At 45.1% G+C, this 14,025-nt stretch overlaps 1 protein-coding gene across 3 annotated transcripts in view; it reads left to right on the top strand.

Moving 5' to 3' along the window:
* LARP1 (La ribonucleoprotein 1, translational regulator) overlaps nucleotides 1-14,025 on the top strand; it is an 88,276-nt gene that overhangs the window by 46,904 nt on the left and 27,347 nt on the right. For all 3 annotated transcript variants that reach the window (XM_040345095.1, XM_040345094.1, XM_040345096.1), the window contains exon 4: nucleotides 7,631-7,790. In XM_040345095.1, coding sequence (XP_040201029.1) covers nucleotides 7,631-7,790 — 160 coding nt within the window. The remainder of the gene's footprint in view (nucleotides 1-7,630; nucleotides 7,791-14,025) is intronic.

Genomic DNA, 14,025 nt, shown 5'->3' with positions numbered 1-14,025 from the left:
TTTGGTGGTATTTGATGACCTCTGCAGTTTTTTTGCGCTGTAAACAAAAAAAATTTTTTTTTAACTTACTGCTATAATAGCCCCAAAAATGTCTTTATATAAAAATTATTCATCAGTTTAGGCCAATTATGTATTGTTTTACATATCCATATTTATTTGGGGAAAAACACACAATAGGCGTATATTGTAAATGCTATAACTTGTGCGCAAAACAAACTATGGGATAGAGTTTTAAATTTTTATATATATATATATATGTGTATTGTCCCCTGTGAGAACGGGGATCCGCCTTGTTTACTCTGCACGGTGATCGTGGGTGGGTGTCTGGCAGACGCACACCCACTGTATCTCATGCACAGACCAACTTACAGGTACGTCAGTTTTCCAAGCCGCCTTGCAGCTGTATGCATGCGGGGCAGTAAGGGGATGATTGACGTGGTTAATAAAAGCACAAGGCTTCCTGTGAATGGCTGAGCGGCGCTCAGCTTGACTCGATTTTGTTTTGGCAGCAACTTATACAGCCAACCGCAGCTGCATTTCTTCGTAAAAGAAATGGTTAATTTTGACTCTCCTTGCCTTAAATACAATATTGAACACACAACCTGGAATTGGGCTCTTTACCATGGTGGCTCAGCATCAAAAGTGGGCGTTGCCACAGCTTTTTATTTTCAGGATGCTATGTAAAGCACCATGCTGACCCTCCCACCAGGCGTGATCGGCCTGCATTGCGTAGAGGCACATAAAGACCCAGTGATTAGGTGTGTAAAGAAAAACCAATTTGTTTTAAATTTCATTAGCAAATTGAGGGATGATGAGGAACCTGGGGAAGGAAAACATTTTAAAGTGTCACTAAAGGCAAAACTTTTATTTCTTTATCGTTACATCACGGGACACAGAGCGGCATTCATTACTATATGGGTTATATGGAGTACCTTCAGGTGTAGACACTGGCAATCTTCAAACAGGAAATGCCCCTCCCTATATAACCCCCTCCCATAGGAGGAGTACCTCAGTTTTTACGCCAGTGTCTTAGGTGTTAGTCATGGTTTAGCTTGCCTCCGCATCCTTGGGATTAGGTGAGCTACCGGTTCTGTCCAAAAAAGCCTGAGCGCTAAAGTGGTCAGTAACCGGACCCCAAACCCTTGGGGTATAGCCCATAATGCTTTCTTTTTAAGAGAGCTGGACCCTGGGCCCAGAACTTAGATAACCTTTGGGCGCCTAATGTTTTCTGTTTGCCAGGGTGCTGTATGTGTCCAGGACAGTGGATCCTTCATGGAAGAAGAAGGTTCCCAGGGCCTGAAGGTCTAGACATCCCCACGGAGATGGGGGAAAATGGGCCTCTTGCTTTGCAAAGTCCTGCGGCATGGAGCAGGTAAGTAAGGGGAAAACTTGCGGAACTTGGCTCTTAGCAAGTTTTTTCTGGGAGGTCACAGGGGACATGCCTAAAAGTTATGCATTGCATCTGGCAAACCAGTCACATATCATGAAGATAGGATGGCTCTATATGTTGTTATTCCCCTTAAAAAAGTGACCTCCCTGGTAGTATTGGAAAAGCTGTGAGTGGGGCCTTTTGTGTACAAATGTATGTGTGTGTCAGAGAGCTATGCTTACCTGCAAGCCTCCAGGCGATGCTCTATCCAGTCCTCTTCCTCATGCCTGCAAGGCAGGCAAAACGCTGTCCTCCTCGTGTGTTTTCTGGCTGCGGCTGCAGGAACAGAGAGGCCCTTCCTCCCATACACCCCCCCCGTCGGCGGGCACGCGCGCGGCGCGCGTGCACGTGTTTATAGGCGCATTTGGCGCCGTTTTTGCTGGGGGGGAAGGGCGGGTCAGTGATTTAAGGAAGGGGCGGCCCTTCCTTAGATACCACAGTTCATTCAATACTATGGTTTGAGGGAGGAAGGACTGGAGTGAAGCACGGGGCGCCGAGGACACACAGTGGCCGGAAAGAATACTACAGTCTTCAGAAGATTGTGGTTTAGCCTAGGAATAGGCTGTTTTTCTTTTCCATCTCATAGTCTTTTCTTTGGCAATACTACTCAGGGGGATAGAATGTTTTTTCTTGCCTAGATTGAAAAAAAAAAAAAAAAAAAAAAAAAAAAAAAGTGTCATCTGGGGAAGAGGAAACATTTTTTATTCCCCAAACAGGTGTTTGGGCATTTAACTATTTATAAGTCCCAGGTACCAATAAGTAGCAGGTGTACCTCGGTATTGTACCATGGCATCAAAGAACAAATCAGAGGGTACAAAAGGTGGGGATTCCCCCACAGGGTCTGAGGTCTCGGATAGAGCTATGCCGCTGCTTTCCCCACTGGGAGCCGTTGGGCCATCGGGATCGGGGGCTGGAGCTGACGCGAGTCAACCCAATCCTAAGATGGTCACGGAGGAGGTGTTACTTACCTCTTTAAATGAGATGCAGAAAAGCATGGGAAAAATGATAGCCGCAGCTATGCGGGGTAGTAAGCGGAATAGATCTCCGTCACCCGTGCGCGGACCCTCGGAAGAGGAGGTCCTTTCCTCTGGGGAATTGGACGACCTCTTGGACAAGGACCAAGTAGGTTCAGGGATCGATGATCCGGATACAGAGGAGTCTGGGGCAGTCTCCCTGAGGGAGAGCTGGTGGATTCAAGACTTGACGGACTTGGTCCATAAGGCATTCAACCTGCCTATACCAGATCTCCAGGTATCGACGGTTTCAGCTTTGGGCTCACTGAGGGCGCCTCAAAGCAGTGCGGTGTTTCCGATCCATCCTCTATTGGAGGGAGTCTTGTTCCAAGATTGGAACAAACCAGACAAGGTTTTCTTACCACCTAAGAAATTTTCTGTCTTGTATCCTATGGAAGAAAAGTTTTCCAAGAGATGGGCTTCTCCTGCAGTAGACGCAGCCATCTCATGTGTTAACAAATCGTTAACATGCCCTGTAGAAAACATACAGGTTTTCAAGGATCCAGTGGATAAACGCTTGGAAGCACTACTTAAAAACTCCTTCACTGCTGCAGGGGCAGTAGTACAGCCAGCCGTGGCTGCGATTGGAGTCGCTCAAGCTTTATCGGATCAATTTAAGCAAATGCTTGAACTTATTCCTGCCGAGCAGGCAGAAGAATTTTCGGATGTCCCTAAGGCCATTTGTTTTACGGTAGACGCTATCAAGGATTCTATCCAGCAAGCGTCACGTTTATCGTTATCTCTTATCCATATGAGAAGACTCTTATGGTTAAAAAGCTGGGAGGCTGAGCCCCCATGCAAGAAACTCCTGGTAGGGTTCCCCTTCCATGGAGGTCGGCTCTTCGGAGAAGACCTAGATAAATACATTCAGACCATTTCAAACGGCAAGAGTACTCTCTTGCCAACTAAGAAGAAGGTTCAGGGGCCTGCGTTTAAACGACAGTCCTCCCCTGGACAGGGGCCCTCTAATACTAAGCAGTATCAACGGCCTCCTGCAAGAACAAACTTCGGCTTCAACAGCAGATCACAAAGACAGGCTGTTAGAGGCAAGAGGCAGTGGTTTCGCAAACCAGCAAAACCAGCCCCCAAGTCTACCTTATGAAGGGGCGCCCCCACCCACGAAGGTGGGGGGAAGGCTGCGACTCTTTTCGGAGATTTGGGAAGCCAGCATTCCCGACGAGTGGGTACGGTCTTCCGTGGCCACAGGCTACAAGCTAGAGTTCCTAAGGTTTCCTCCTCCTCATTTCCAGGAGTCGAGGATTCCAAACGATCTGGAGAAAGGAGCCGCATTAAGATCGGCTCTAGTTCATCTACTTTCCCAGGAAGTAATAGTAGAGGTACCAGTCCTGGAACAGGGACTGGGTTTCTACTCCAACCTATTCATCATCCCAAAGTCCAATGGAGATGTCAGGCCAATTTTGGACCTAAAGATGGTAAATGCATACTTAAAAGTCCGCTCATTTCGGATGGAATCCGTGCGGTCAGCAGCTGCCACACTCCAAAAGGACGACTTCATGGCGTCCGTAGACATAAAGGATGCCTACCTTCATGTTCCAATTTATCAGCCACATCAAAGATATCTACGCTTTATGGTGGCTTCGCGTCATTTCCAATTCGTGGCGCTTCCCTTCGGGTTGGCTACGGCCCCCCGCGTGTTCACGAAAGTTCTAGCTCCAATCCTAGCCAAGCTAAGGATTCAAGAGGTCACGATTCTAGCATACCTGGACGACCTCCTAGTCATAGACCACTCGTCTCCCGGCTTGGAGCGAGCAGTGGCCCTCACGGTCCAATACCTCGAGAGGTTCGGCTGGGTCCTAAACCGGGAAAAGTCAGCATTCCAGCCCACAAGGCAATTGGAATATCTCGGCATGAGATTAGACACAGAACAACAAAGAGTGTTCCTACCTCTGAGGAAGGTCAAGGCCATCAAGGTGTTAATCCTACTGGTTCTAAGCAAGAAAGAACCGACTATTCGCCTATGTACGAGACTACTAGGCAAGATGGTGGCTACCTTCGAGGCGGTGCCATACGCCCAGAGCCACACTCGCATCCTGCAGGCAGCCATCCTGTCAGCATGGAGCAGAAGGCCACAGGCCTTGGATATCCCGTTGCCACTCTCATCAAGAATCCGGCAAAGTCTGTGTTGGTGGTTAGATCCTCAGAACCTACTGAAGGGAAGGTCTTTCAGCCCAGTGGCTTGGAAGATAGTGACCACAGACGCCAGCCTAACGGGCTGGGGAGCAATTGTGGACGGTTCCACTCGCCAAGGTATTTGGGCAAAGCCAGAGAAGCTGTTACCCATCGACATCTTGGAGCTCAGAGCTGTTCGACTAGCCCTCAGGGCTTGGACGTCGAAATTGCAGGGGTTCCCGGTGAGAATTCAATCAGACAATGCCACGGCAGTGGCATACATAAATCACCAAGGGGGAACCAGGAGTCAGGCCGCTCAGAGAGAAGTGAGCTTGATTCTCCTATGGGCAGAGGCTCATGTGCCCTGCATATCGGCAATATTCATTCCCGGAGTGGACAACTTTCAGGCGGACTTCTTAAGCCGCCAGACTCTATGGTCGGGGGAATGGTCTCTGCATCCACAGGTCTTTCAAGCACTCTGCCAAAGTTGAGGAGTGCCGGACGTGGATATCATGGCATCGAGACTCAACAAGAAGCTAGACAGGTTCATGTCCCGGTCAAGGGATCTGATGGCCTGCGGAACCGATGCTCTGGTTTGCCCTTGGCATCAGTTCAAACTTCTTTATGTTTTTCCCCAGCTCCAGTTACTACCCCGCCTGCTGCGCAGGATCAGGGTGGAGCGCATACCAGTCATCCTGGTAGCTCCAGCATGGCCCAGAAGGGCATGGTACTCACTAATCCTAAGGATGGTAGTGGGAAACCCTTGGACTCTGCCTCTAAGGCCAGACCTGCTATCGCAAGGTCCGATCCTCCACCCTGCCTTACGGCATCTAAATTTGACGGCCTGGAAGCTGAATCCTTGATTCTCAGGGGTAGAGGTCTGTCTCAGAAGGTAATCTCTACCCTAATCAGAGCCAGGAAACCGGTCTCTAGGGTGATTTATCACAGGGTCTGGAAGGCCTATGTAGGCTGGTGTGAGTCCAAGCTATGGCTTCCTCGCAAATTCACCATTGATAGAGTTTTAAGTTTTCTCCAGCTAGGAGTGGATAAAGGATTGGCATTAAGCACAATCAAAGGACAGATTTCTGCTCTGTCAGTGTGGTTTCAGCGGCCGCTGGCCACCCACTCGCTGGTTAAGACCTTCCTTCAAGGGGTCTTACGTATTAAACCTCCAGTTAAATCCCCGCTTTGTCCGTGGGATTTAAATCTTGTCCTGTCAAGTTTACAGAAACAACCGTTTGAGCCATTGGCTGAAGTTCCTTTGGTTCTACTGACAAGGAAGTTGGTATTTTTGGTTGCCATAGTTTCCGCAAGAAGAGTTTCGGAACTGGCAGCCTTATCCTGTAAGGAACCATATCTTATATTTCATAAGGACAAGGTCGTTCTTCGCCCTCATCCTTCCTTCCTACCGAAGGTCATATCCAGTTTTCATTTGAACCAGGATTTGGTATTACCATCCTTCTTCCCTAAACCTACTTCCAGAAAGGAAGGGTTGCTGCATACCTTGGATATTGTCAGGGCCATGAAGGCCTATCTTAAAGCTACAGAGAAAATCCGAAAAACAGATGTGCTGTTTATTCTACCGGATGGGCCCAAGAAGGGGCAGGCAGCTGCAAAGTCCACCATTTCTAGGTGGATCAAGCAATTAATCACTCAGGCCTACGGCTTGAAAGGGTTGCCTCCTCCAGTATCATTAAAGGCTCATTCTACTAGAGCCATGGGCGCCTCCTGGGCAGCACACCACCAGATCTCTATGGCTCAAGTTTGCAAGGCGGCAACCTGGTCTTCTGTCCACACATTCACAAAATTCTACAAGTTGGACGTAAGAAGGAATACTGATACTGCCTTCGGGCAGGCAGTGCTGCAAGCTGCAGTTTGAGACCCTCGGATCCCGGGGGCTCCTCTTCTTTTTTTGAGTTAAATTTAAAATTTAAGATTATTTTTCTCAAATAAGTTGGATTTATTATGATTTGAGTATATCTCTAAATTAAATCCTTTTGTCTTGGAGATGTTCTCCCTCCCCTCATTGTAAGCATTGCTTTGGGACATCCCATATAGTAATGAATGCCGCTCTGTGTCCCGTGATGTAACGATAAAGAAAAAGAGATTTTTAATACAGCTTACCTGTAAAATCTTTTTCTTGGAGTACATCACGGGACACAGAGCTCCCACCCCTCTTTTTGAGGACCATTTTGGGAGGCATACTGCTTGCTACAAAACTGAGGTACTCCTCCTATGGGAGGGGGTTATATAGGGAGGGGCATTTCCTGTTTGAAGATTGCCAGTGTCTACACCTGAAGGTACTCCATATAACCCATATAGTAATGAATGCCGCTCTGTGTCCCGTGATGTACTCCAAGAAAAAGATTTTACAGGTAAGCTGTATTAAAAATCTCTTTTTTTTCAAGTTGGGGAATCCCGGGGTATCGCCAGAACTAGTGTCACTGTTCCAATGTTAACCCAAAATTTGGGGTTTTCTTTGACAAATGGCCGTGCAAAAAAAATTTTTTTGCCTTTTAGTGACACTTATAAGCAGAGTGGATGTCACCTTTTTATAAGTAACACATCGTATCCTAGATCAATGATAAAAGCATGGACAATTCAGAGAAAGTGGCGCTGTGTGTGTGTGTGTGTGTGTGTGTGTGTATATACATATTTTATAAGGTGAACTAAACAAAGGCTCTTTTTTACCATAGGTAAAAAAGACCTACAAGAGTATTAGAATCTCCAGGGGGGGGAGGGTTGTCAATGTCATTTGAGGCGATTCGCTTTTTATATGTAAATATTGGTATAGAGAGGGAATAAAAAGCTTCCAGCAGTGACGCACATGATAGAAACATGACAGAAGTTCTAATCTTTTTCCACTTTAACACTTTTTCGGCCACTCATTATCCTCAATTGTTTACTCTTGACCACACAGAATAGAAGAGGAAATATTCCAAGGGCACCACAGACATCAATAAAAAAACTGACAATTCAGCCATCATTCTGTCTGAAATGGGAAAAATAAAAGGTCAAGTTCACTCATTTTGTTTGCCACTTTTTGCTTTCCGTACAGCCGCCTCAAAAATTACAACCATCCAGGAAATCTTTTGTGAAGAAGGAGATGAAGGAAGAGAGTGCAGATGGGAAAGAAAACCAAAGAGTGAGATCAGATGAGTCCAGCGAGGAGAAGAATGGAGATGATGACGGGCAGAGATCAACTCATAAAAAGAGAGGTCAGTTATTAGCAATTTCTGTGCTTTTTAAGGGTTAACGTACACTGGGACTTTAATTGTTTTCTGTTCAGAAACACTGACTAGAGTGTTTCCATGGAAAGTTAAGCTGAACCTACATTTGTCCCTGGCTGAGCTCCATGCACTCGGTGTAGATTGTTGCTGATCTCAATCCATAGCATTTGGAACATGGCTGCTTCAAACATCTAGACTTGTATCTAGATGTTATGATGGGCCTATTATACACCAAAAAACCGCGCTATCACAACACAGTAAGTTCAGGCAGCGGCTAGCGTGTGATGACAAGAAAAATAAAACAATATAAAAAGCCGCGCCAGATATCAACAAAAAAAAAAATGAATACAATAGTTCAACAGTCCACAACTGGTATGAGTAAATGGATTTTAGATTGGTTCTCAAACAAAGACAGAATCGCTGTATTGATCAGAGGCTGATTTGCATGTAGAGATGTTCAGCTTTTCAATGCACCAGGTGACATGCATACAATGTGTGAGATCCCACCACCGGTATTGTATATCAGCTTACCAGATAGCAAGCCTTTAGTGCAGTTGGCTATAGCCCAGCCACGGCCTTTGAATCCCCTGGGCTAAGATGTTTCAAAATTCCCAATCAAATGGCAGCCTTGAAGTTGAAAGTGGTGCGTGTTTGCGATTTAGGACACCCCGCACCTCATCAATTATCACAGTAACACGACAAGCGTAACCCAATCCGGTTCATATACAGACAGGAAGATAGAAAGGGACGCAATAGCGTGATATCGTAGGTAACAGATTTATTAAAAAAAGTAATGTACTTACACTTAGACAGTATAAACACAGCATGTAAACAGGTAAAAAAGCCGGCCGGCTTATGGAGCCCTCCTCCTAGGCGTGGTGACGTCACTGACGCTGCCTCAGAGGCAGCGTCAGTGACGTCACCACGCCTAGGAGGAGGGCTCCATAAGCCGGCCGGCTTTTTTACCTGTTTACATGCTGTGTTTATACTGTCTAAGTGTAAGTACATTACTTTTTTTAATAAATCTGTTACCTACGATATCACGCTATTGCGTCCCTTTCTATCTTCCTGTCTGTATATGAACCGGATTGGGTTACGCTTGTCGTGTTACTGTGATAATTGATGAGGTGCGGGGTGTCCTAAATCGCAAACACGCACCACTTTCAACTTCAAGGCTGCCATTTGATTGGGAATTTTGAAACATCTTAGCCCAGGGGATTCAAAGGCCGTGGCTGGGCTATAGCCAACTGCACTAAAGGCTTGCTATCTGGTAAGCTGATATACAATACCGGTGGTGGGATCTCACACATTGTATGCATGTCACCTGGTGCATTGAAAAGCTGAACATCTCTACATGCAAATCAGCCTCTGATCAATACAGCGATTCTGTCTTTGTTTGAGAACCAATCTAAAATCCATTTACTCATACCAGTTGTGGACTGTTGAACTATTGTATTCATTTTTTTTTGTTGATATCTGGCGCGGCTTTTTATATTGTTTTATGATGGGCCTATTGTCCATACACATGTGTAGACCACTCTGGTTAAGGTACTGGGAGGCAAAATCTGTATCCACAAAATGCCAGGCTTCAGTTAAAGGGTCTACCACACGTTTGCCTTCTCCCTTGGTCAGGGAGATGGGTGTTGCTGGAAAGTCAAGCCTAAAGAGACATTTCCTTTCAGTGAGCTTTCTTTTCTCCTGTCTCTTTTCTGACCCCTTAAGCCCTCTTCTCCACTGTTGTGGGTTTACCTCATGAGAAGATTGCCTGTTTGCCTCTGTGAACCATTTAGACCGAGGCCTGATGAACCAGCCTTTTCAGATATTTGGGCTGGTGTGTACTCTTCACACTTCCAGGCAGATACTGTCTTTGGAGAATTCTCCTCTTCTGGTTTGCAATTTCAGAAAATTCCATAACAGGTGGCCCAACCCAACATTGCAGGATCATTTTCTGAGCAGGTCCCCTGAGAACACTGGCGGGGACAGTATATAGAACTAGATTCTCCAAGATGTTGTCTGCCTGCTCCCAACAAGTGCCATCTTCTGGAGGCCAGTTCCTTCTGACTTCTGGACTTAAAGGTGCAATCCATGCACCAAGTTGCAATGCGTATAATGCACTGTAGGTAGAATGTTGGAGGGCCCTGTGATACCTGAAACTACCTGTATGCTGTACAAGCTAGCTTTCTGATGCAGATATACTCTGACCTAAAAGCCAATCTCTATGCTTCCTGTCACTTATTATACCGTATTTATCTGTGTATAACACGCATCCTAACTTTAAGAGGGAAGTTTCAGGAAAAAAAATAATTTCCACAGCCCCCTGCGTATAACACGCAGGCACAGTTTACCCTCTATTTTCAGGGTAAAAAAGTGAGTGTTATACGCCAATAAATACAGTAATTTGTTTGAACCAAGCTGGTCCAAATGATTTCTTTCTCTGAATACTGCACTGGCACTAAGCACTGTATGTTTCTTAGCTACATACAGTACTGTGCTTGGGTTCCGGCTGTGAGATAGACGTCCCATCTTATACCCGGAACAAAGGTCAGTTCAAGTGGCAATTAGCCATTCATAGGCAGCGTTGCATTCGATCAATGAATACACAGCTTCCTCTCATTGCCTTAGTCGGAGAGAGTGACCTTAGCGTCACTCTCCCTGCTCACAGGACACAGAAGCAGCAGCGAGAACCATTAGCTCCTGCTGCTGTCCGTCAAATCCTATTTCATTGTGCAAGTAAGTAACTTTTTTTTTGCCAAGAAAAAAAAACACGATGTGCTTCTTGTCAGAGTGCAATAACTATGTAATTGATTCTCATAGCTGGGGTCCTTTATCCCTTTTGGTAATTTTGTTGCCCTTTTGCTGAACTTTCTAATTCAATGTCTTTCCTGAAGACTGGTGACTAAATGAACTACATATTTAAGATGAGGTTGAATTGTTTGTAATGGGGTAGAACTATTCATTCCTCTCTTAAATAATGCCTCTTTGCATGAGAGTATTTTGTTGGCATGTAATGCCAAGCCACAGCTTTCAAGTTTCTTTTCCATCACCGATTCTCCCTTTCATGTGCAATTTTGGCACTCATGTGCATATCTTAACATTCTCTGTATTGAACCTTATCAGCCATTTTGTTGCACGACCCCCTATTTTAGGGCCTTTTTGTAGTAATTCTAAATTCTGTACCAAAGTTCCCTGCATAATTTGATATAATTAAACCCTGAAATTGAGCTTTCAATTCCAGCCTCGTTTGCATTAGTATACAAATTGAACATCATTGGCCCCAAAACTGAACCCTGGGGCATATCATTTACAACTTTTTAGACCATCCAGAGAATCCTTTATCAACTCTCAGGACCTGTTCATGTAACCAGTTTATTTGTGTACATTTTCATGAAGTCCTACAGACCTTTATAGATATATAAATGCTTTTAAAATCTAGATAAATGGGGAAAAAATGTCTGTGTTTTTTGGTTTAGCACCAGTTAGTACTATTGTTCAAAGAATCTGCCTTATGACATTATCTTTTTACTACTTCATTAAAAAATATTGAAATATAAAATCTAGATAAACTACATCTGCTGGATTTCCACCATGCAATATATCACTTTCTCATATGCCTGCTTGGTCTGACAAGAACAGTCTTTATTAAATCCATGCTTGTGGTCACTTAGGATACCTTTTTATTGCAGACAAATTTCTGTATAGAGTAACTTAACATTCCCTCAAATACCTTACATACAATTGATAATAGGCTGACTGATCTTTGGTTTCCTGGTGTTTGATACTTATGTGATACTGCTTTGCTACACAAGCCAAGGCATGCTAGGAGTACAAAGGGTTATCCTGAGCTGCATTTTTTATTTTTTTTTGCTAATGCTCTTGCAGTTGACTGTATACCTAACAATATGGCTTCCTGTGTCCTTCAGTGGACTCCAAGAAAATAATTTACAGTACAATGAAACTCACTTTGAGGCATGCACATATAAAAACAGTAACTGCAATGCAGAAGCGTTCGGTTAGAAGGTAGGCTTGCATGGCCCTGTTCTTCTTTTTTTTTCTCACCTGTAAGGCAAAAGGAATAATGAGCTAGTATGCACCGCATACTAGCTCATTATGAAATACTTGCCTTAGAACGAGGCTTTGGTAAGTTACCTGGTCCACGCTGAGGTAGCTGACATGTTACCTCGGCGTCTTCCGGGTATCGTGGCTCCAGCTCCAGTGCTATGAGTGGCTGGAGCCGCGATGTCGTCACTCCTGCGCATGCGTGCGGGAGACTTATTTCCGGCAAGGTCCGGCATCTGTTGGACCTTAAGCCGAGAATCCCCTGTGCGCATGCGCTGCTGCAGTCAGTGGCTCATTGCAAGGGGAATATCTCCTAAACCGTAAGGTTTAGGAATTTTTATTTTATTTTTTACCTACAGGCAAGCCTTACCTGTAACTAAAAGTTCCAAAAATGACACTACAACTGCTTTAAGGTTTAAAGCTGTAGTAAATTGAGGCCTTTAAAATATAAACGTTTTTAAAAATTCTCGCTAGGCAGAGGCTTAATGCGTTGGTATGCATTGCGTACTAGCACATTATGAAATACTTCTCTTTTAGAGCGAAGTCCTGAAGTGGTGCACAGGTCACTGCTAACAGGGCTTCTATCTTCCTTCCAGGTTCGCTAGCTCTGGTCTTTTGGCTGAGCTGTGATGACGTCACGGCACAGGAGCCATGGGGGGGATGGCACAGGTATGTCGTCCCTTCAGAGCGCATGCGTTGTCACCGGTTTCATACCGTGTGAATCTCTCCTAAACACCGCAAGTTTGGGAGATATTCACTGTACCTATGTGTAAGCTTTTTTTTTTTATTATTATTATAGGCTTACCTGTAGGTACAAGTTTAAAAGTGGAGTTTACTACCGCTTTTAAGGTTTGTGTGTTTTTTTTTTTATTTGTTTTTTTTTTACCTTGAGGCATTTTTTGATAACACAGAGCACCTTGGGAGTGAGCCCCAATGTCTGCCCCATAGCAAGTTCTTGCTATGGGAGCAGACACATAGGAGGGGGACCCCAGAAGAGGCATTTCAGGGCTGATCTGTGAAATACATTCCACTGCGGGTGACTATGACATGTTTGTAAAAAAAAAAAATTGCCTTTAAGGTTAGATTTACACCTATTTGGCCTGATGGTGTTTTCATTGACATTAAAATGTTTGTCAGTTATATGTAGTTGTAACAGGCTTTTTAAGTGTGCAATATTGTACGTTGTCAATGTAAATCGACAAAAGGTTTAGTCCAGTGTAGGATGCTTTAAAATGCGTGTTTAATGCCTTTTAAAGCATTTCTAATTAATTTCATAATTTTACATAACTCATCGGGGGGAAAAAACGCTTATTAAAAACTGAACTTTTTTTTAACCCATAAGGCCCCTTTCACATGTGCGGACCTGCCGTTTTTTTTCAGGCGAACCTGAACGGACGCTCCATACATCTCTATAGAGTGACGGATATCAGCGGTGACATCCGATCTGCCCCGCTAAATCCAGGCGGATGCAAACCCCATTTTCCATCCGTCTGGTGGATCGGATGAAAACAGACAGACGTGATGTGATCGGTTCGTTTCTGCAAAGTGCGAAGAGACTGACTAGTCATCCGCCGGCTCAGCGGGGATCAACGGAGTGATCCACGCTGAGCAAGTGGATGTCTAAAAACGGATCCGCATGTGTGAAAGGGGCCATACAGTCCTATGGAGCATCGGATGTCAGCGGAGACATCCGACCCGATCAACCAAAGTCAGACGTATGGCGATACGTTCCCATCCGTCCATGGCGGATCGGGTAAGATCTGATAAAAACGGACATGCTGTCCATTTTCATCAGATCACTCCATAGGACACAGCCATGCTGCACAAGCCCCTGCTGCATTGAGGGGCTTGTCATCTGCCGGCTCAGTGGACAGATCTCCCGCTGAGCTGGCAGACTCCGTAGCGACGGAGTCCGCCTAGTGTGAAAGGAGCCTTGGTCCCTTTTTTAATATGGCCATAATGTCGCATTTTATCTTGCTCCTGCTGTCACCTTAGAGCTGTGCAGGATTTCCCACCAACTCTGCCAGTTCCTACTTCCTGACCATTGCCTGGGAAAGCTGTACAGATCCAAGGCTCTCTGCATATAGTTACATTTGTGAATGCATCTTTGACCCACCATGTACATGCTTTGAGCTCACATGTCGCTGTTTTACTTAACTAAAATACT

This window comes from Rana temporaria, chromosome 3 (assembly GCF_905171775.1).
Source record: "Rana temporaria chromosome 3, aRanTem1.1, whole genome shotgun sequence".
Lineage (NCBI taxonomy): Eukaryota > Metazoa > Chordata > Amphibia > Anura > Ranidae > Rana > Rana temporaria.
Note: the sequence above shows the minus strand (reverse complement) of the source record. Positions and strands in the feature narration are given on the sequence as shown.